The 23,252-nt window shown below is 37.0% G+C and overlaps 1 protein-coding gene across 1 annotated transcript; it reads left to right on the top strand.

The window, feature by feature from the left end:
* Window positions 1-3,752: 3,752 nt before the first annotated feature.
* Window positions 3,753-18,179, top strand: LOC104370863 (WD repeat and coiled-coil-containing protein). Its single transcript, XM_009978484.2, has 3 exons — window positions 3,753-5,669; window positions 14,498-14,618; window positions 18,013-18,179. The coding sequence occupies exons 1-3, from the start codon at window positions 3,753-3,755 to the stop codon at window positions 18,177-18,179; spliced, it is 2,205 nt and encodes a 734-aa protein (XP_009976786.1).
* Window positions 18,180-23,252: the final 5,073 nt, after the last annotated feature.

Raw genomic sequence — 23,252 nt, 5'->3', positions numbered from 1 at the left:
CTGAAACACTTTGTTTAAACCACAGGTGACATTCTGATCTGAGTTATACCAAAGTTAATCAGAGGCATTGAGATGCTAATCGGATCAGGAGCTAGCTCAGTAGCAGTGTAGACTGTGGTCGCTCACTGGAGTGTCTCAAATTACTAACAGATTACTCTTCACATTGCTGTCCTGGATCTCAAAGGAAAACTGTGGTATTGCCAGAAGAGTTTTCAGTTACTGTCCTTTATTTTGAGTGTATGCTATATAGATCTGTGCATGCTAAGGGGGCGCAGAAATATTATTTAGATCTTTTACCAGTTTCCAGAAAAATACGCTAGCTGAATGAGGGGAACTTGGGTTTGCCCATCTATTTTTGTTCGTTTTTTAAAAAATGAGGCTGGGTCAAACAAAAGTTCATTGTCTCTTTGATTCACCTTGTGCCTGCATCTGGAATTTGCTTTGGTCCCGAGTATAACTTGTTCACGTTCTGTAATAATGGCATAACTTGTATGTAGGTGTATGGTGTTTATGGAGGTACTAGATGATTCTGTTCACACAGTTGGTTTTTGCCCACGTTATTCTATCTCACCCCCAAAAAAACACAGAATGAAACACGGGAGGAAATTTTCCTTGAGATTCTCAAATGTTATCCCAATGGAGCCTGAGGTTCAAATTCAATTGCTACAGAACAGGCCTTGTGATGTGTCCAAATCCTGCAGATTTCAAGCGACACTGAGCCTTAGAGATTTTATAAAAGGCCACAGCAAACTCATCAAAAGTTTTGTGTCTCTCCGTGAGTCTGGTTTCTAGTGGGCCTCATTTCACATTCACTGAAGTTGTATTACAAACATTCCTGTAGTCAGAGATCTCTGAACCTTCTTTGCTTTAAATGAACTGTGTAACTCCTTATCTACTAATCACCTTTACTGATTGGCTTCAGACTTTCTAGAAAAATTCTACCACAAGATGTAAAGATGTTATGTGATAGGAAACAGGAGGTGAATTATCCTGGTGAACTAAAGGTGCTAGAGTTTTGGGAAAAAAAGATCTTAACACTGGACAAAACTGTAATCACCTGTGAATACATGATGCCTCACTGCCTCACCACTGCACTACCATGCCAGTGGAACTTTGTGGATGTTGTCATTTTTATATCTCAGTATCTTTGAGAATTAACTAGAAATAAACGTAAGTACATCAGATGAAGTCCTATATTCTAATGCTTTCAGAGGTAGCTGAAAACCTCACTGTAGCTCTGCTATTACTGGCAAATGTCATAGATTCAGCCTTGTATCACCCTCTGATGATGCCACAGACACTGCTGAAGAGCACATGCATGCTATGAGAGATGATGAAATGAAAAAAAAAACAGTAAAGTCCAGTCTTCCACATGAGTAGTCCATGATTTCAAGATGTCTGCAGAACAGACATCATTCTTAGTGAAACATCTTCTGAGCATTTCAGTCATACTGAGGCAGAAGTTTCTGCATCCAAAACACATTTTAGGTTGCTAGAATCCAGCTGCAACATAGTTTTGTTATGACATTTAAAGCACCATTCAGAATGTAGATGAGATGCCTGTGCTTAAGAATAGCTTTATCAGTTTCAGTAAAACACATCCAGAAGACAGCAAAGCAGCATTATTTTAAAGCAAAACAAAAATCTTATATAGACTCTACAAATTTGTGAAGCTGCTGGGATTGTTTTTTAATGTAATCTATTCATTATAACTACTATGAATAGAAAGCTACCACTAATATATAACAGAATAATCCTGCTACCACTTTGAGGAAGTACAAATTAGTCAAAGCTCGTAGTGAAACGAGTATGGCGGTGTGGCAATTTTAGCGTGGCCTGGACATGTGTGTCAGCAATAGGTAAGGTAAAATCATTAAAAAACATGGTTTCACTGCAAGCGCAGACAGGGACCAAAAATTCAGGAGTCTTACATAAAAAGAGATCTTCTAACCTCCATACTTAGCTTTTTAATTTTTACATATTCCAGTCATCACTGCTGACTTGTCCTTGGAGAATACAAAAAAGTCTTGATTTTGAATGTAGTCTTTATGAAATAATCTACAAAAATCAAGTAGCTGTGAATGAGAATATGGTATGATTACTTTACATAAATTTGGGAGTTCTTTATTGGTACTCAGTAAATACACCTGGGAAAAGGGTACTAAAAAATTCCTTACAACAGAGGTCCAACTGCCTTCAACAAGAGGTCTGTTTTTCCTAGATAGTACTATAAAATATATAAAGTACAAATCAGCCAAAGATTCAGAATGTGTATAGTTATGTCTTACATCTTTTAATAGCGATTATATTGATGATCTCTAAGCCTCTGCCCAGGTCTGATTTATTAACTTTTTTTTTTTTTTTTTTTTTTATGAAAACAGGAAGAGATCCAAGTTACATCAAAGCCGAAAGAAAATACTGGCAAAAGAAGATGCTGAGGATGGGATTCAGTTACCTGTATATAAGCTTCTAATGCCATCTTAGACAGTCTAGGGACTATCTAGGGATCATCTCTTCGTTGCCAGCTGCCACTTCAGAAAGGCACTCCTCTTCTGTAAGTCCTATGCCATATCTGCCAGCTCAGTGTGTCTATCTCAGATATCCTAGGACACTGAAAATAGCAATTGTTGCTTAAATTAAAGTAATGCATCCCACGCTAACAATTTATGTTCAGCAATATGCAAGCTCTGTCCAAACTAACCCCAGAAAAGGATGCACTGAGGAGAGAAGAATGAAGACTCCCAAGGTAGTCCATCTGAACCAGCTCTGGTCCCGAAACAATACAGCTGAATGAAACTGGTGCATCCTCAGAAGGCCTCACTGTGTTACGTGAGTTTATTGATTTGGTCTTTGCCAGCTCAAGGATCTTTGCAGGATGTTATGTTACAAATTGTAGAAACTGTAGAGTTCAGGGAAATAGGAAAATTTTGGCTTCGTTTTTGCATTTTGGCTATATGAAAAGGGAACAGTGCTCAGATACAGGTGGTTGGGAAGACCAAGGAAGAAAGCAATATATATTTGTAGCTAGGAAATATATCCCAGTAAAATGAGCACTAATCACCTGTCTTTGCTTCTGATTATTTGGCTTTTTTAAAAAAAAATCTCACCTTCCTTCATTCTTCTGTAACTGCTATCAGAACAGAGCATGATTTCTCTTTCTTACTTTCCTTTCATAGCCACTTAGGATCTTGTACCTGTAAAAGACGCTGTCCATCAGAGATTGCAATCTACCTTGTACAGTTCTCAGGTATGTTTAAATCTTCTTCTGTCTTTCAAAGATTGGCTGAAAGAAGTGTCAGGTCATTATTTCAGGCTGTAGCTTAATACTAAGGCTTAACAGTGTATGATCTCTCTCCAGTCTTCACCAAAGACCTTCATTCGCTGAAGGTCAAGGTATTAGAGTGTTATTTTTAAATATACTCCCAGCAGTGAAGAGTTAAAAATAGACTTCTACGAAAATGTCCATTAATTGGTTAAACCTTTTTAGCCATCACATGAAGATGGTAACTCCTCCCAGGAAAAGACAGAGCAAAAGCAGCTTTGACATGGATTTATACTTAGAAGAGCAGCTGCACGCTTACTGGGAAGGAGGTCACAATATAGGCTCTTGGATTATTAGCAGAAAAAAAAGCTTCATTCTGGAAATGAAGGGAAGGAGACATGAGAAAAAATTATCCTCGTCGTGATCTGCAAGTAAATTCCATGGATTCTCTCCTTTGGAACAACTACCAGTAGACAGAAAGCTTTAAAAGATGGAGCTGGGAAAGGCAAAGCTGCTGAGAACAGGCCTCAACGCTTTATATCAGGCCATCCACCCCGTGCATGGAATTGCCTGGACAGATGGGAAGCAAGTGATACTGACTGCTTTATACTATAATAATGGAGAGCTAAAGTTTGGAGACTCAAGTGTTATTGGTCAATTTGAACATGTTCATGGGCTTTACTGGGGTCCATGTTGCTCTGCAGACACTCCAGCTCTACTCGCTGTTCAGCATAAAAAGCATGTTAGTGTTTGGCAGCTGGGCTACGGCACTGCGAAGAACAAACCCTTGATTTCTCAGACTTGTGAAGTTGGTGAGCCATTTCCACTGCTTTCTCAGGGCTGTGTCTGGCATCCAAAGAAGGAGGTCTTGGCTGTGCTTACAAAAAGAGATGCTTCAGTCTTGCATGCTGTTCGTACTGACAATACCAGAGTTAAGGCAGATATCAAAAGCAGTGGGCTTATCCACTGCGCTTGCTGGACTAAGGATGGTAATCGTTTAGTAGTTGCTATAGGCAGTGCCCTGCATTCCTACATATGGGATGATGCTCAAAAAACTCTACATACCTGCTCCTTTTGCCCAGTCTTTGATGTGGGAGGTTATATCTGTGCTATACAAGCCACACTGGATTTCCAAATTGCTGTAGCTACTGAGCTTCCTTTAGATAATATCTGTGGTTTGAATGCGGGCACTGCATTTGATATGCCATCTGGTACAGAAGCTGGTTCTTTAATCTCACAGTCTGCTCTGGTGCTTGGTGATGAGGAATACTCCATGGACCTGCGGAGAAAGTCCACAGATTCAGATAAATCAGTTGTTGATTCAGTTGCTTCTTCTTCGTCGGGACCTGTGGATTTAACCCATATCCTTGCAAACCACCGTCGGTCTGATCCCAGTCCTCTTACTAGTCTGAAACGCAAAGACTCTGCAGCAAGAAATGGTCAAGATTCTTCTCACCTGATCTTGGTGACTTTTGAGAGGAAGGTAACCACCACCAGAAAAGTCACCATCCCAGGTATTCTGGTTCCTGATATAATGGCTTTTGACTTTAGAGCTCAGATTGTGGCAGTAGCCTCTAATACTGCTAACATTGTTTTGGTGTATTCAGTAACATCTTCTTGCATGCCTCACATTCAACAAATCCAGCTGGAAAAAAATGAAAGACCAAAGGGCCTATGCTTTTTGACAGATAAACTCCTATTGATTCTGATTGGCAAGCAAAAGTTCCCTGAGCCTAGTCTCATTCCATCTTCAAGTTCAGACAGGTATGTAATGCGTCTGATGATCAAAGAATTGATGCTGGAAGACGATTCTTCAGCATTGCCTGAGACTAAGCAGAATATGTTTTATAACTTTGAATCCTCTGTTAATATACCTGGAAAAAGAAAATTCTTTGAAAATCTTGCTACAGAAGACCAACCTCAAAGCAGGGAGCTGTTAATACCAAGAACCACAGTTATTCAATCTCCCAGTGGCAGGAGAAGACTCATCGAAGAAGTAAAAAGCCCCAGTTATGAGCAGAGCTCTTCGTCAAGTGTGAGTGACCTGGATGAAAAAAGGCTCCCTGGTGACCCCTTGGTGGCCTTGGAAACATTGGATGCTGAACCTACCAATCGTTCAGTGTCTCTTTGTGGTTTTGGAACACATACCAGGCTTTCCAGCAGACCAGCTTCCCCTAAAGTGCAGTTCAGTGTGATCCAAGAAACATCAAGTTCTCCTAAAAACAGCAATTTGCCAAGTGAAAGAGGAATGAGTCACATATCTAGAAATTTAGAGAGACTTTGTGGTAGCTTCAATGAGTTACAACTGAGTCTTTCGGAAATAACGGACTTCGCTAGGAATGGGAGGAGGATATCTTTAGCGTATCCATGTTCACAGGAACCACCTGTCCTTCATATCACTTACCAGGTAACTCTTTTTCCAGCTTGAAAATATTGTGATAAGACACTGATTTTTTTAAACAATCTTGTATTTATTTAGCTTTAAATCAAGAGGATGCAGTTTAATTCTCATGAACCCATGAGAAACGTATCCTGAGTTTGGCATCAAGCTTAATTTAAAATGGTATTATAATTTGTTATTGAAACAGTAACTTAGGATGATGTGGGTAACTTAGAGGATACTTCAAATGGGAGATCTGTGTCTGTTGGTTCTTTGATTAAGCACAACTGTCTTGGATATTAGCTGATTTTGTGTGCATCTATCAAGAGAGAGAACAGAGCCAAACAGTTGTTAATGTACAAAAGGTTTATATGTTAATTTAGTGTAGAGATGAGCCTATGAGTAGGGTGGTACAGTAGCCCACCAGAAACATTATAAATTCAAAGCCAAGCTTAAATCCAAAAGTTTGAAGACAGCTAGACTCTCATGAAGCCTGAAACAAAGTATTGAATCTCAATTTGTGGAAAATTCAGACGGGCATGACATGAAGTTGGCTTAATTCTACTTTCATTTCCCACCACTAATCTTCACAGAGCTGGACATACTCAATTTGTAAAAAATATTACTGCTTCAAATTTTCTGAAAAAAATAATAATTCTGTCAATATGTAATTATCATTTCATTAAATAAACAGATGGATGTCAAATCATCATGTTCCTATCCCAAACTTGTTTTGGCAAAATTCCTATTGACTTCAATAAGAATTTTGAAAAACGAACGTAGGTTGGGTAATTATTTCTCGCTATTATTCTTCGTATTATTTGCAGTAATACTAACATTATACTGATAATATTTTTGGTCATGCTAGTGGTATTGCTGCTAAAACTGAGGTCTCTTTCAGGATATAGATGCCAATTATAAACGCATTCTCACCTACTGCAACATAAGCAGCATTATATCACATTACATTGTGATGATGCTGAAGTATGTACTTCTCAAACAAATTTACCTTCCTTTTACTTTAAAGGAATCCATACAGACACCTAAGTATCCCTCCTTAAACACTCATTAAGGGAATGGTGACTCAACTCAATCATATTCATTACCTTTAGCAATTGTTTACTTGGCATTTAAACAGATTCTAGTATGTTAGGTACTCTGGATAAAAGCAAAGCTTTTGATCTGAATTAGTCAATAATTTAACTTGAATACATTATACAAATTCTCGTGAAAAAAACAACACGTCTATTTTAAATAATTTAGGATTTTATTTGCCAAGCAGCAAGCCCTTCTGTTCTCCAGCATGTTCAAATTAATTCTGATTTCTTAACATAAATCAACTTATTTATTTAGCAAGCAGCCCTATCTCTTGGATTTGATTGGATTAACCTTTCTGAAGTTCTGTTTGTGACACATAACATTAATCTAAGATCTGAAGTCACTGTGCACGTTGCTTGCACAAGCAGTAAGAATTAATTATCTTCTTTTCTTTTGTAAGCAAAAAAAAATATTAGTGCTTCTAAAATACTGCTATACTAACTGCATTTAGCAAGGAAGACTTTTATTTATCTGAACAGGTTACTTTCACATTAAGCCAGCAGGAAGCACCACTAGTACTGCATTATAATGACTCAGAAAAAGTACCACTTAATGCCTTTCGGACACACAGAGCTTTTCCGTGTAAGTCTCACAACTAATGCATTGCAGAGTTCAGCCTCTCTTCTGAAATCTAACAGGATCACAGCATGATGCCACAAAATAATTAAAAATAGACTGATGGCAAAAAGGCGTCCATACAGACAGGGAAATATTTGCTTCATAGGCAGCTAATAATTTTCTCAGAAAATAGTTGTTTTGATTAGTTTGGATTCAGACATCTGAACCTTGTTCCTCCTTCAGGAGTTGATTAGTGCTCTGTGAGCTCAGAGACCAGCTGGGCTGTGGGTTCCAGCCAGGCTCTGTGTTTGTTCACAGTGCAAAAAGTCAGGAAATTGCTTTATTGCCTTACGATATAAATATCAGCCTGTGGAAAACATTCTAAGCTTTAGGAACACTGCAGTCCAGTCAATAATATAGCCATTATCTTTCATTTTTTTCTGCCAAGTGCATGTCTTCTTAAGTGTTTGTGTAATCCCCAGCACGGCAGAGGCTCAATCTTGATTGAGAAACCTATTGTACTATAAAATATAATGATCAGTACTGCATAACAATATTTATGAATTTAAAACATAAAAGAAAAATTTAAAACGTAATAGGTAAAACAGTAGCAATAATTAATGGGCAATTATGAACACTGTTGTGCAGAAGCATTATTGACATATTTATGTATGTTTCTAGTTCTGCTTAGAAAACCATAATATAAAAAAGAATGTGTATTACTTAATAATTCATAATGTCTGCTCACTAAATAGTCTTCATAGTCTTTGTGTATTCGGTTAGTGCCGGCTTACCTATAACTCTGAAGTCACATCCACACAGTACTACTAGAATTTATATTCTTTGCAGCCCGTAGCCATAAAAGAAAAACATGATCATTCACACTTTGGAAATGTCACTGCACTATCACTTGTGTAATAGCATTCAGCCACCAGAGGTGACTTGATCATTCAACCCTGAAAAGCAAATATTATTGCTTTTTCATCACATACAGGCTTGTGATTCAGGATAGTGTGGGAGGGCAGACACATAGTTGCAGTAAGAGGATATTATTTGAAAAGAAAAAAAAAAAAAGATGAGGATCTGTCACAGATTTGTTTCTGTTTCATTTTGCAAAAAGATACTTTTTTTCATTCTTTTCCCTCAGAAAAGAAACAGCTGCAGAATATTTAAACTAGCCTCATTCAAAAGCTAATTACAGTGGAAATAAAGCCAATCTGGATTTGAAATGAATGTCATCTAGGCAAACCTCTCCAGGAGGAATAAGATTAATCTTAATTTCAAGAATATCTTAAAACTCCTACATTTTGCTCACAAGCAGTGTTATGTCACAAGTGTATATCACTGAGAGCATATATTGCATAATTAAACAGGAAATAAATTTCTTTTCAGTAATTAGTCACTATGATTTTCTTTTCTTAGCACTCACCAATAATTGTATACAAGTCAATTTGTACTTTTATAGCATCTTCGTACAATTTACTGTGGGAAACTTTATTGCCAAGGTCAGCTATAAAATAAACAATTTTTTACACAGAGCTGGGAGATGAATAGAAAGAATCCAAACACATGGCAATAAAGTTTTTCTGATAGAATTACATGAAGTAGCGATAAAGAAGGGGGGTATAAGAGTGGCACAGTGAAATGAGCAAAGACCAGGCTGCCATGATCAGATGTAATAAGACCACGAACCTTTCTGAAATCCAAAGGGCAATTTTGACTCAAGTTGAACAATAGAAAGAAAGTCATGAAAATGATGGAAGAGGAAGGTGATGTGACTGCTCCCTGGAGTAAGAAACTAGTCAGCCATCCTGAAGTTTAGAAGGAAGAGATTTAGGATGACCGTAAAAGAAAGACCTGCAGTAGTCAAGAGAAGGTGTGATTAATGCACGGATAACATTTTGAGCAAAGTTTGAAGAATTTGTTAAGAACAAATTCTGACAACAATGTTCTGAAACTGATCAATAGCAGACAAGCAGGGTTTTTAGAGAAGCCAGAATACCTTTTATTAGACCAGGTGATTTGTTTGTTGGATACACAGACACAAAGGAAAAGGAATATGTAATGTCAAAAATGAATCCAAGTTTTTGTACTGTGCAAAGAAAATAAAGATCTGAGCTAAAAAAAAAAAAAAAAAAAACAAAAAACCCAATCAAAACCCACAAATACATAAAGATCATGGCAGCACAAGCATGAGGACAAAGGGTATATCTTAGATGACAATATACCTGAAACAGTAGTTGCAGAACTACTAACAGGGAGCCAAGAGTAGAGAAATCCTAGCATCGTATCATCTGAAATGCTGACGCACTATAAATGCAAACTGCGCTGGGATTTAAGCATCCCTGAGCACCTCAGATCTCTTCCAACGTAAACATTTTACAGGCTTATGCTTCTCTGACAGGTTAATTAGGGTTGCAACTGGAATGTCCCACATAAGGGCAAGCAAAGATATTAAGATCTGCAGCAAAAGAAATTCAGGATCCACCAAAAATCAGACAGAAAACCCAGCAACAGTAGAAATCCTGACAGGAAAGGGGAGCAGTGCAAGCTGCCGAACCTAATTAATACTACCTGTGGCAATGCTGCACAAAATTTAATGAGACACAGGATTTTGCATGTCAAAAGTTATAGTTTTCGTTCCTCTTCAGTGGTCTTCTTTAGCCATCTAACTCTCTTTTCATTGTCTTCTTGGCCAGAACCTCCATGTCTATTTAATTTACTATGGTCTTCTCATCCCACACAATGAATGTGGGAGCAAGGCAAAAGCAAGCTGACTAACAAGTACTAAGTTATCAAAACTGAAATCACCACTGAAGCACCACACAAAGAGGTGATATCAAGGGTCTAAGTAAATTAAAACGCGTTCCACGCAACTACAGCACTATTCATCTTACAATGCATAGATGTGACTGGCTAACCAGATGCCTTTCCTTTATAAAAGAACAGATTATTAACACAAAGGATATGAAGAATATTTAAATTACCTGTAATTCAGTAAAGTACTTGAAATCGTGCCACAGGGGAAATTATTTGTTCAACAGCAGAGAATAGAGATTAATAGAAGAAATATAAGATGTTAAGGAATTAGCTGGAAGGAAGATAGTAAATGGTTATAGTAATACAAGAGAAAATGGAAGAAATTTACTAGAGGATTTTCTCATGATTGATCTTCAGGTTAATCTAAAAGTTTCATTAATAATCTGATGAGATATGCTAGTAAAACCTGTGTATGGCATAAAGTCAGTAGAAAGCCAGTAGGAAAGCAAGTAAAGCCAGTTGGAAGTAGTCAACAGAGGATCAGGATATTGCACCTGTAGTTTGATGACCTTAGCATCTAAAATAAAAAAAAAAAGGATTGAAATGAACGAATATGAAGTGCATAGTGATATATTCCAGGATTAACAGAAGGAATTTCTGCTCTAAACTGGGTATTCATTAGCTGGAAACAACCAAGGATGACAAAAGCTTGCATGTGTTAAGTGACAACAAGATGACTATGAATCAAACATGTGATACGTTTATGAAAAGAACAAAGGCAGTCTGTGGGTACATCAGTGAGGTACATCCAGTAAGTAATGCAATACTGGGAACACAGCCATGAGGCCTCATCTGGAAAACGTTCTACATTTCTAGACATCCATGTGCAAGAAATACACATTCAAACTGCAATCGATCACTAACCAAGTGTTAGTAAAAACAGTTCTGATGGGTAGCATATTCTTATTTACCTCACGGTTTCATCAGTTGTTGAATTTAAGTTCATGAAGATGACCTTAACGTCCAGGCAATTGTAGGCAGTGCATAAACAGTGAAAAAGGCCAAGAGGCAGAACTTGCTGACTGCTCAGTGGGGTTCAAAAACGTGATAAAAGACATATTTATTTATCTTGGAGACATATCGTGTATAACACCTAACCCAGGAACCCTTTTTACCTTAGTAAATGATTTTCTTCCCATATATATTTTCTTTCCAAAACATGAGTTTTGAAAGACAGTTTGGCAACGTTGTGATGGGCTGGCTGCAGCCCATAAGACCCTTTATAGGCTATAAAATCTGATCAAGGGGCAGGCTGATACAGATGAGGGAAAACAATTCCTGAATTGATGGTTTCTTTCTGTTGGATTTTTGTTGAGGGAGAGTTGGACCAGACATACTACAGAAAGTTAGCTAAAGAAACTTAATCTGAAAATACTCACTCATGTATGTGGAAATAAATTTGTTTCTTCTGTGATTAGTATGTTCTTAGTCTACCAGTAAAGTTTGGTTTAGGATAAACCAACTAACATGATGGGCTTTTAATCTGAGGATGGCAAGTCCTCTGGCCTCTATTGGAGATAAATAGCAACACAGCAAAACCAGATATACATATTTTGGGAAGTGGTATATTAAATTTAGATTTGACTAGAAAATTATCTTTGGGTTAAGGCATGAAAATGGGAAGTACTGAGGGGAGATTTTAGTTGTATTTCTCACTCTGTCACAAATTACTTGCATGAGCTTAAGTGAATCTCCTAATCATGCAATGATTTGATCATCTGTAAAACGGGAATGCTAACAGTTACCTACCTCTTAAGAAGGCATGGGTTGAAATCAGTTAATATATGACATGATGTGTGTGAACATATTCCTCAAAGAGAAGGCATGTTATCATCACTTAAACTAAACATTGAACAAAAAAGACTAAATAATTAGCAGATTAAAACAGAGAAAGATTCTTGTCCTGACAGAATTTGTCAGCAGACAAAAATAAATGTAAAGATGATTGTTTATCATTATAAACAGAATTATATGACAAAGACAGAAAGAATAGCTAATATGAATGCTCACAAGTGATGAAAGGCAAGCAACTCTGAAACTTCAGCTTTGAGGTCTGTACTTGAAAAACTGGTTAGGATAAAAATTAGATGCTAGGCATTTTTGTATATATAAAAATGTTTTCCACTTCTAATGGCTGTTCCAATAATAACTTGCAAGACTAAGTAGGAAATATACTAGAACAAAGTCATCCTTAATATACATTTCCATTCAAATGATTTCAAGTCAATAGATGTAGAGCTTGATTGTTTTCTGAATATTCTTGAGTTGAAGCGTATCTCTGTGAAAAAATAAACCACTTAGGTCAAGGCAACGTGCCTGTTGTATTTAAAGTCCACCTTTTTCTATAATTCATTAACTGAAGTACAAGTTTGAATAAACTCTGCTATTTCAACCTGAATTCAGGAAAAAGAAGTAGTCGTTAGATGTACTAATCCACAATATGCAGCAATGAAAAGCTTTGCACAAATACCTGTACAGGCAAATAGCATCTTTGCAATGTAAATACAAAGCACAGGCTCATTGCTGAACATTCAGCCCATTGAGTTTTACGTGTATTTAGGTTCAATAGAATATAGTACTATACAATTTGAAGAGACCTAAAAATGACAAAGAATTTCTGTTATATGGTTATAGCTGTAATAAAAAGTTAATACAGGTTTATGACAAAGAAAATTATGCTTCTTCAATGCATTCCTTAGGTATTTCCCTATTAATTACATAGCAACACATTTCTGGGTGTTTTGAATGGGGAAAGAGATAAGAAGACCTTTGAAAGTTGGAAAGTTTACATTTTTAACAGAAAGATATTTTTATGGTTTGTACATCTTCTATCAATCATAATGCACAAAGAGGTAACCATCAGCCCTAGACTATCTGCATGGCCAATTTATGGTGGAGTGGGGAAAAATACCTTTGCAACAGTTGGTAAACATTCTGATTTACAGAATCCAATGTGGTCGTATGACAGCATATATAATATGTACAGAAAAATGAAAGCAATTGATTTAGAAATGTTGTTACACAGCAAAAAAAGCACATGTTCACTGAGAGAGCAACTGAGTCAAAAGACAGCACAACTAGAAATGAAGACAAGCATTTATTTAGTCAAAGGTTAGACTACTATGCACAGAAATAGAAGATGCAGTTGTGAATTCATTCCACTGTAAGTTCGATATTAGAAAGAACGATTCAAGGGTATGAAGTACACATAGACAGGGTAGGACTAGAGCAGGACTTAGGATAGATGACATCTTTTCAACCGATTCTAAAACATTAACTTGGATCCCTTCGGAATATACAACACAGAAAGGTTGAGGAAATGAGATAAATAGACTGTTCACACAAATAACAAATATGTAAAACCTGGGGGTATCCTGAACACAAGGGATATCAAAGGGGAAAAAAAAACCCAGAACACATGGGAACTACACAAGTGGAAAGTATGGAGAGGAAAGAATAAAATGAAATTCACAGAACAAAGTATAGCATGATTATTTAGAAGAAAATATCCAATTCACATATATTTTATAATGGCATTGAGTCACTGGATAATTTTTAATGCTAAAAGGACTTTCAAATGATAGCAGACAGGAAAATGCAAATATATATCCACTCCATAACCATATTAAATCAACTATTTTGTGGTCTTCGCACTTTGCAGTAATCAGAATGATGAACACAAAGGTGTCGATTCTCAAGGCCAACTGAACTTCATGAAGCATGAATATGCCACCTTTGTACTCAAGTGTGTTCTTTTAGTTAATGTCAGAGCAAATTCCAGGGCTACAAACCCATACATTCCCTCTCTCTAAAAGAAAGTCACAGGATTCCCAAGCTACCTTGTTATGACAGTTTTTCAGAAAGACTGGAAATATCTGTCTCTCTGCAATTCTCTCTGTGTCAGAAGTGAGGTTATTTTACTGGCGTGGAAGAGCTGACCAATGACTACCAAAACCATGCACATGTACAACAGAAACTGAGCAGAGTACTCATTTGCTCTGGTAGCATCTTGGACAACTTTATTCCAGGCATGATATATTGCCTTCCAGCGAACTGGCTCTCTAGACAGAAAGGCCCAATGGACGCACATATGCATGACCTAATACATTACATGCACAGGGCTGATGCCGTTATGAGATGCATAAGCACACAAAGCAAAAAGCAAAGAGGCATATTCCTCTTCACATGGGACTATGAGATTGCACTTAGAATTGCACTGCATGATGGTGTCATCTATAAATCGTAGCAAAGACAGACAAAGAAAAAGCAAAATGACTAAGGAACTGAAAGAAGTAAGAGCAGAGGAGTGGTTAAAAGAACTCAGGCACAATGTCTAAGCTCTTAACAAGGTCTTTTCTTTTACACATATGTATTTGAAGAAAAGTTTTTCAAATGGAGCAGTTACTGAAGAAACAAAAGATGTTCTCCTCTGTGATGGAAAGATCCATTTGAATTTAGTCCAGCAGCTGTTTGATCTGCCTGTTATTGAGATGAAACACGGTATGTTCTTTTTATATCTAATATCTGGTTTTACCTGAGATTTTTTAGCATATAAGAGGCATTTGTGGTAGAATAATTATCCCATACCGTAGTAAACTGAGATAGCTAACTTTTAAAAATAAGTATATGTTTTCCTTTGTCTGAAATGTGGCAGAGTGTCTCTTGAAATCACTTAAATGCTAAGTAACTAACTGCAGAACCAACTATTACCAGAGTAATATGTTAGATACCTCTACAGCGGAAGGCTGAGAAAATAATCAGGACACTGTGTTACCTGCAAACAGAAATGCTTCCTTGAGACCTTTTGGCATTTTGCTTTGCCCATCTTTACAGCCATGTCCCAGACCTGACAATAAGAGAGTAGGCTGGAGAAAAATTAATTCTCAGAATACGATATATATAATATGTATCATGTAGCATTTGGGATTATTTTAATCTCAGATAAACAATGAAGCTCAATGTTCTAATTTGCCAATCTCACACTTCTACCACCCACTACTGATTAACTTGTAAAGACAGAAGCAGCCAGGGAAATCCTAGCCCCAGACTGGTCTCTGTTCATGTATGCTACCTTCTCAGCAACATACATACTGTTATTTTTTAGCCATTTCTCTATAATGCTTCCGATGTCTTTTCTCATCACAGTGTAAGTATATTATGATCTTACACTACACAATAGTTGTCTGTAATTACAATGTCCTTGCACGATTTCCACACTGAGAGATCCATAAATTACTTTGTCTTGCCCCTTGTCTTAGCCTCTGACAGGCTGAGACACACTGGCTTAATCAGTATACTCTGTCTTATGAGAAATTAATTCAACCGTTGGTGAAATCAAAAAGAAAATTAAAGTGATAATATAAGCCATAGTTTTCTAAATAATGACAGTTACATACCTGACTGCTACATAATAGGCTTATTGATGAAAAAGAAACCAGGTCTGGGAGTTGCTGGTGCTGGCACCAAGGAAAAAAAGAGGTGTAAAATATGCACCGTTCTGCCATTCCTATTCTGCTTATCTCTATGTTGTTGATGAGACCACAAGAACGAAGAAAAGGGGCTACAAATACAACACAAATCAGTGGAGCTGCCTTTATCAAAGACAAATTGGGCCATTTCAGTTTTCCCATGACTTACAGCACTTTCTGAGAGTTGTTCCAGAAGATAAGGATAAGCAGGTTTCCTATTTTTGTCAGCACTCTCTCGACTGTACAGTGCAGTGGAGGCATATTTGAAAAAACTCTAGTTGCTGTTGAGGCCTGAGCTATTTCCCAGCAGGTTTCTGCAATAACACCATGCATCTTTGCAGGGCAAGGAGGATACCATTTTTGGCCTGTACTTCTAGCTTTTGATTTTGGAATCAAATGCCCATAATGAAAAAGAGGTGTAGAATTCGGTATGAAAATAATAAATAATGGGCCTGAGAAAACCTATTTTCAGCTCTATAGAAAAGCTGAATATTTAATATTTAATTAGCAGAATGCCACTCCTCAATTTCATGCATTAAACTTCAGAGGTATCAAAAAGACAGTGTCTCAGAATCATCCCAACATGTCTCTCTTTCTGTTTAATGTGGTGTTCAGCTTTTCTGAAATTCAGCCTACTGAGAGCAAAAAAGAACAACTGAAAAGAGAATCTTTCAAAAAGTCACCAAAATCCTGCAAAATTACCAAGTTTGGTGCAGAAATAGTTATGTAGCTCTTTATTCAATTCTAACCAATACAGGTTTATATTTCTAAATCTTTCCTTTGCCACAAGGCATGAATGTTACATGTGATGTTCAAAAATATCACTCCCATCCTTTAATACTGTATAATTAAAGAGGATGTAATGAAGAGCACGCTTGTACTGCGATGACAGCCTGGCATTTTTTACTATGAGTAAACACTTAAACTGGAATATTTTGAGAAAAAGTTGTTCATAACTGTAGGCCAAATTCATACTCACAGCAAGGCTATTAAGACCATCAGTTATATGAGCAATGAACTTGGCCTCATCATGTGCACTTTAAGCCCAGGACTGTAATACCATTATCTGTACTAAATATAGCCTGCCATATAGTGCCCTCGTGTTTGCACACAGAAATCTCTTTCTTCAGCAGGTCATCATTGTAACAATTGTGCATAGCAAAAGGATATTACATTCTGCACAAGGTTTTTCCACCATTGAATTATTTTGTGGGATATGGCTCAAAGCAAGTGTTACCAACGGCACGGAGAATTTCAAACATTTCAATGGATGAAAATGAAAAGTCCCAGGAGCAGGACTGAAGAGTATGCTTTATCAATTTGACCGACAATGTAACTATCTATTCAGACAGCAGAATTTCCACTCTCAGGCCCATTGCTTACAGAATCTGAAGTCTGTCCAGAATTAGAAAGAAAGTATTAAGAGTAGAAGATTAAAGATTCATGGTTTGGAATGACAATCTTCTTATGATGTAACAGATGACACGACAACATGAAATAGTGTAGCAGCCTGGAAAAGTGCTTTGTTAATTGTATAAGGAGGGGAGATTTGCCCTGTCCAGGAACACGCTTCATTATGACTGACAAAAATTAAGCATGGTTCTTCTGAATTTTCTATACTTCCTTGCTCACATTCTTTTTCAAAACACAGAGGGGTAGGTTTATTTTCTGCTTCTATGCAATACAGAATGTGAACCTGAGTGATTTCGATGTCTTTGTTTTTTAATCTTGTCTCTTTTTTAAAAAAAAAAAAGGATTAAAAGATGTCATTCAGATTTTGTTCATTCTCTTCTTTATAAGAAGATTTGATAAATAATTAAAGGCCAAGAAATTTTATTGCTTCAGCTTTTGTAAATCATCTTTTGTAAATCATCTTCAAGGTGTAACTTCCATTTGCTCTATGAATTTGAAAACATACTCAACAATCTGGACTTGACAGTAAAGGAGATGGAAATCCCTACTTCCTTCTAGAACAAATAGAACACAATAATTTTCTTTGCCAACTTTTTCAGTTTTTATGGTCTCTTCATCATTTGGGTAGAGCAGATGAGCAAAAAGGATAAGCAGACATAGATGTCACTAGAATAAAAGTCAGCATGGAAAGGCTGGCTGAGTTTTCAGAAAATGGAGATACTTCTACTTTACCAGAACTAGCAAAGATGTACCTTGGTTTTCAACTTAATTTAAAAAAGGGACAAAATGCCTCAAACCTTTCAAGGCCTTTCATTTAGCCCCCACCTTTGCATTTACACAAAGGTGTGTTTAGTGTGGATCGTCAGACCTTAATGTCATTAACGTAATAAGGCTTTAGTGCACAAAAAGAAAGCAGCTCTGCTCGAGGGCTGGCTGACTTTTTAAAACATGCTTGTACATTTTACGTAACAAGAACAGTACACTCATTTTCTTCTTTTGCTTAATTTTTGTAGGCTCTTCTTGGATTGTGCTCACTGCAGACAAGGACGGCTTTGTGCCATTAATATTCAAAGCAACACAAGAGATAATCATAAGGGATGGAACTGACAGTTCAGAAGTCTGTGGAGGTCACTCCTACAAAAAAAGCATTTCAATGCAACCACCAAGCAGAGTGACATAATTTCTGAACCAAGAACGCTAATGACCTTCTTTTCTAATACAATACAGAGACATTCTGCAGTGTCAGAAACCGAGCGACTAGAAAGCTGACTTCACTACTTTCAGTGTATTCTAACTGTAAAATCTGTGGCATGGTTACACTATAGCTAAATCCTAGGGTTGGCTGGACCCTCATTTCTCCTGAAGGATCAGACCTAGAGTGAAGTTTACCACAGCTGTTGTTATTAATGGCTGTCAGCCAACTTGAGCAGAGAGACTAGCCTCTACTTAACTGTGGTCGGGATGGTCTGGGAGAAACAATATTATGCTAAAAATCATGCAGCAACAACAAATCTAGCTAATACGGGTGTACAGTCCACACAAAAGCTGAAGAAAACACAACTAAAGGGCATTTATATTTGTTAAGGAAAACCGGGGGGAAAAAAAAAAAAGCTTCAGGGTCTCTTTGCTGTTCCAGTTGGATCCCATGGAAACCTGCAATGCTTTCAGAAATGCTTAATTTTTATATGAAAATGTTCAATTACTAAAAAGTCTGCATCACTGTCTACATGTCAGTGTCTTACACAGCATGTAGATTTACACATGCACACAGAAGACAAAGACCTTGCAAGGTAAATTAAGGATCAAAGACACTGAATGTAAATTTCATTTGGCTAAATGCAGGTGTCTACACTGAACTTGTCATCTAGACTCCTGTATGATCAGCCAAAAAAAGAAAAGCACTTCTACAGCAAATTATCATGCCCTCATACAGATTTCTAAAACTGATCATGGTGAACCGCCTCTATTAAGTAAGTAAGTGCCTATTCCTTTCCTCTGACTGCAAAAGCAAGCTCGGGTGACCAGTTTAAATACAAACATTTACATTTAGTCAGATGAACCTCACCCTCAGAGACAAGAGGCAATACAGATACATCTGAAGCTAAACTGTCGTGATTATGGCGACAGAAACAGGCACAAGGGAAGAACTGAATGAACTCCCCAACTTTTCTTCCTCTAAATGCAGAGAGATGCATAAAGTGTAAAGAGTAGCCACGTGGGTGAGGCCACCATTTTGTACTGCTGGACTGGCCACAGCAGAAACCATGGAAAGGCATGCCTGCGTCACCCCGTACATTCTGGGAAACATGAAAGGGATGAGATTTATTAAGCTACTATTAAGGGTTATTTTTCATACTGTGCGTTTTGGGTCTTGTGAGTACTCCTGGGGAGTCTTTCTTCCCTGCCTGGGAACAATGGCAAGCCTGTTACAGGGCACAGATATGCTAAAATCCAATTACAACACTTCACCCAGTACCGAGGCTGGATCGGGAAGGTAGATCTATGGTGTAAAGGCACTTAATGGGTCTGGAAGTTTGGCATCAGTACCATTCCAGCAATGCAGCCAGAAATCTCATGAGGAACAGTTTCAGTTCCTGAAATAAGGAAACAGTTTCAATTCACTGAAATAAATTATGTCCTTCTCATGAAAATACCCTCCCAGAAACAAAGGAATCATCATTCTAAATAACCTACAACCACAGGTATGCACTGTAGCTGGGTATATTTGTACTACCTTGTAGTTTTGCAAAAATCTTTTTAAGCAGCCTTGAGGAGCATTCCAGTTTGTAAAAAAAAAAAAAAAAAAAAAAAAGAAAACAAAATAAATTTGATCTTTTAACTATTAAACATATCTATTACTTCTTTAAAAATTTAGGTGAAGTTGTGCTTTCCTTCACTGAAATCAGTCCAAATCTTTGAAATCAAGGAAGTAACACAGAGGTTCACAGACTTACTATGGTGAGGGAAGACATTTTCAGATTTCTAAATGACATAGCACATTTCGCAGCAGATGTTTCTAATCCTGCAAATACACTCGAACAACATCCTTGTGTCTCGCAACAGTATCCGGTATTCACAATACTGATGCTATGGCAAAGTAAAACAAAACTTAATTAGAACTAACTAGAATGATGGGAGGATATATGTTAGAGGAATACTTAGGCTCAACTAAAGGAAGAACTAAAAGGGAATTTTTCTCACAAATATTATCTTCTATGGGTGGTAGTCCCACAGTTTGGTCCACTTGAAATAAGGCTATCAAAACAACAAAAAAAAATGTGTTAAATGGAACAGTCCTGCATTCTAAACATACAAGCTTGAGGAAAAACGGGATTGAGCCTCTCAGGTTGATAACACACCAAGACACTTTTGTACTGTACAGTTTCCTTGTGTTCATTGTATACATTATTCATAAAGACTTCCTTGTTGCTAGGGAAGTACTCACATTCCACCTTTTGTCACTTTCGTGCCTCAATGGTGTTGCAACAGTCAAAAGGGGAATTCTGAGAAGGTGAAAATCTTAACTAGCAGAGATCAGCGAGTATGTAGCCATCAAAGATGCCTCAGAACTTATAATTTTCACTAGACTTTTAATTGTCAGTCTGTCACACTACTATTTTAATTTTTCATGTATTATTCTTCTATAAAACAGTCTGAATGTTGCGAAGATCCGGAGTGAAAGGAGCTTCTTTGAACGGCTATCAAAGTTTGGTTTGGTTTGGTGGAGACAAAAAGAAGCAAATAAACTTTTAGATGGCAAAACAATTAGTTTCAGGGAATAACTGGCTGTAAAATTCAAAAAGTTAGTTCTGTGATACATACTGAACTTTTGAATTTGTTATACTTTGTTGACATTGTTTTCCCCTGCTATATGATTCAAGGGTTATTGAATATAAGTACGAACTAATCTCTTTGAAGGTGGTATCATCACTCAGCACAATTAGTCTGGTAACAGATCAGGACCCCAGTTCATCTTGCTGGGCGCTTAGAATTTTACAGGAAGGCTAAGGAAAAGTATACAATCTATCAATTCAGAATTTATAATGATAAGGAATAGCACTGCCTCCCACCATTTATGAAGACTATTATGTACATATATTTGAAAATAAGTGTTTAAATCATATTAAAAATGGAAAAGAATTGAATGAAGAAATATTTGTTTCCAAGTAATGATTTAGGGGTGCAGTGCAGATATAGTGTCTATCACAGGGTTGTAAAGTTAAAATTGAAAGTAATAAAAGCACTGGAAGGAATGCTGAAGAGATTTATGCAAAGCAGAGGATAAATTTTCAGCTTTGGTTTGGATAGAGAACAGATGGAGAATCAGTGAAGTAGAGAGATATGACATGACTGTTCTATTAAGCACAAGCTGTACAGAAGATTTTTGCACAAGCAGTGATAAAGGCATGTGGAAAGATAGAAAGAGTTTGTACTAAATGAGTTGAGCAGACAGTAGGCTGTGAAAAGGAGAAAAGCATAGATTGAGAAGCATTCACTGTCCTCCAGAACTGCTATTTTATAGGGCCAAAATCGATGAGTTTAGAAAAGGGGCAGTTGTTCAGATCACCTAAATTTCATGAAGGTGTTAATCCCCTCTTTTAGGCTCCTTATTTCACTGGCAGAAAGGACAGGTACCTCTGGAAGAATAATGAGACTACAGGTGCTAGGTTCCTATCCAGAGTCACCCAGCAGGGGAATTTGTCTTCTGTAATTAAAACAGACAAAAGCTAGGAAGACTAGGAGCTTAAATTAGAAGTCAAAGCAGAATGACTACACTCAGTAGGCCATACCAGTGGCGCTCAGAAGACTAAATGGTGCATCAGCTCCTCCAAAACATTTCCCCTGTGAGGAATAAACAACATACCAGAAAGTCTAAATTTCCATTTTAATTACTGTACATCTTTATCCAACACATTTATATGCATCCTAGTATATTTTTAGGAGTTGGTATATCTTTAATTAAACGTACAATCTGCTTCAAAGTAAAGTTAAAACTTACCTTGTATTTTCCATAACTTTGCTGCTAAGCATGCAGCAGTCTGCTTTACTCTTCACGGTTTCTTGTATTGACCCATTTCTTGAGAAAATGCTAACATGGGAAGTTCTATATGCCAGATAGGCTTTTTCTTTTTTGATTTTGAAACAATTTTGTGAGAACAATAATAAAACAATATAAAAATTAAACGCAACAAAATTGAAGTCAGCTGAGACTCTGTTGGCCAGTCTACGATGCTGACTTTGCACAATGAGATATTACTTTGATATTCTTCATAATAGCTAAAGAGTGAGAGATCACTGCAGGAGTGTATAAAGTATGTCCTGCATGACCCTTAACTAGTTCTTCCCTTTTTTCTTTTACTACTCCAGAACAGTATTATCTATACTTAAGTGAAAAATCTTAAGTATCAATTTTCTTTAATGCATTTTCAACTACTGAAATAGAATCACAGAATCGTTTAGGTTGGAAGAGACCTTGAAGATCAAGTCCAACCGTTAACTCAATACTGCAAAGTCCACCACTAAACCATGTCCCTAAGCACCACATCCACATTGCTTTTAAATAACTTCAGGGATGGTGACTCAACTACTTCCCTGGTCAGCCTGTTCCAATGCTTGACAACCCTTTCAGTGAAGAAATTTTTCCTAATATCCACATTAAACCTTCCCTGGCACAATTTGAGGCCATTTCCTCTTGTCCTATTGCTTGTTACTTGGGAGAAGAAACCGACACCCACCTCACTAGTATAAATAGTACCATCAAGCCTACCTTCCTTTCCCCTGATTCACATTTTTATCTATGTTTTCTCAGCTTGGACAATTAACATATTTGTAGCCATTTTTACTTTCAGGTTTTCCTATCTTAACAGAAAAGCACAAGCATTGGACCATTTTCCCAGTCCAATATGGGAATATGGATATCCAATATGTAGCTGAAGAGTCCTTCTCTCTAACTCAAGACGGTGCCAATTATTCTTAAGTAACTCCTGAGAGATGTTTATCTAACTTGTTCTTAAAAAAACACCATATAGTACCAGATTGCAATTATGAAACAGTTCGGTCTTTTAGATCTGGACTCATCTGACCTAACTTTTAAGCACATGAAGTCAGGTAAGGTAAATCCCAGGGGTTATGCAATTTCACATGTGAAAGTATGAATTTATTTTCCATTGTCCCACACAACAGAAATTAACTTATGTATTAGTGTTTTATACATTAATAGTAATTTTCTATGTTTATATATATGATAATTAGT

Source organism: Tauraco erythrolophus, chromosome 2 (assembly GCF_009769465.1).
Source record: "Tauraco erythrolophus isolate bTauEry1 chromosome 2, bTauEry1.pri, whole genome shotgun sequence".
Classification (NCBI taxonomy): Eukaryota; Metazoa; Chordata; class Aves; order Musophagiformes; family Musophagidae; genus Tauraco; species Tauraco erythrolophus.
This window is presented reverse-complemented; position numbering and strand designations above follow the sequence as displayed.

Coding starts and splice junctions, on each gene's coding strand:
- LOC104370863 (XM_009978484.2), top strand. CDS start 3,753: ATGGAGCTGGGAAAGGCAAAGCTGCTGAGAACAGGCCTCAACGCTTTA. Junction 5,670..14,497: donor TCCTTCATATCACTTACCAG/GTAACTCTTTTT, acceptor ATGTATTTGAAG/AAAAGTTTTTCAAATGGAGC. Junction 14,619..18,012: donor TGTTATTGAGATGAAACACG/GTATGTTCTTTT, acceptor TAATTTTTGTAG/GCTCTTCTTGGATTGTGCTC.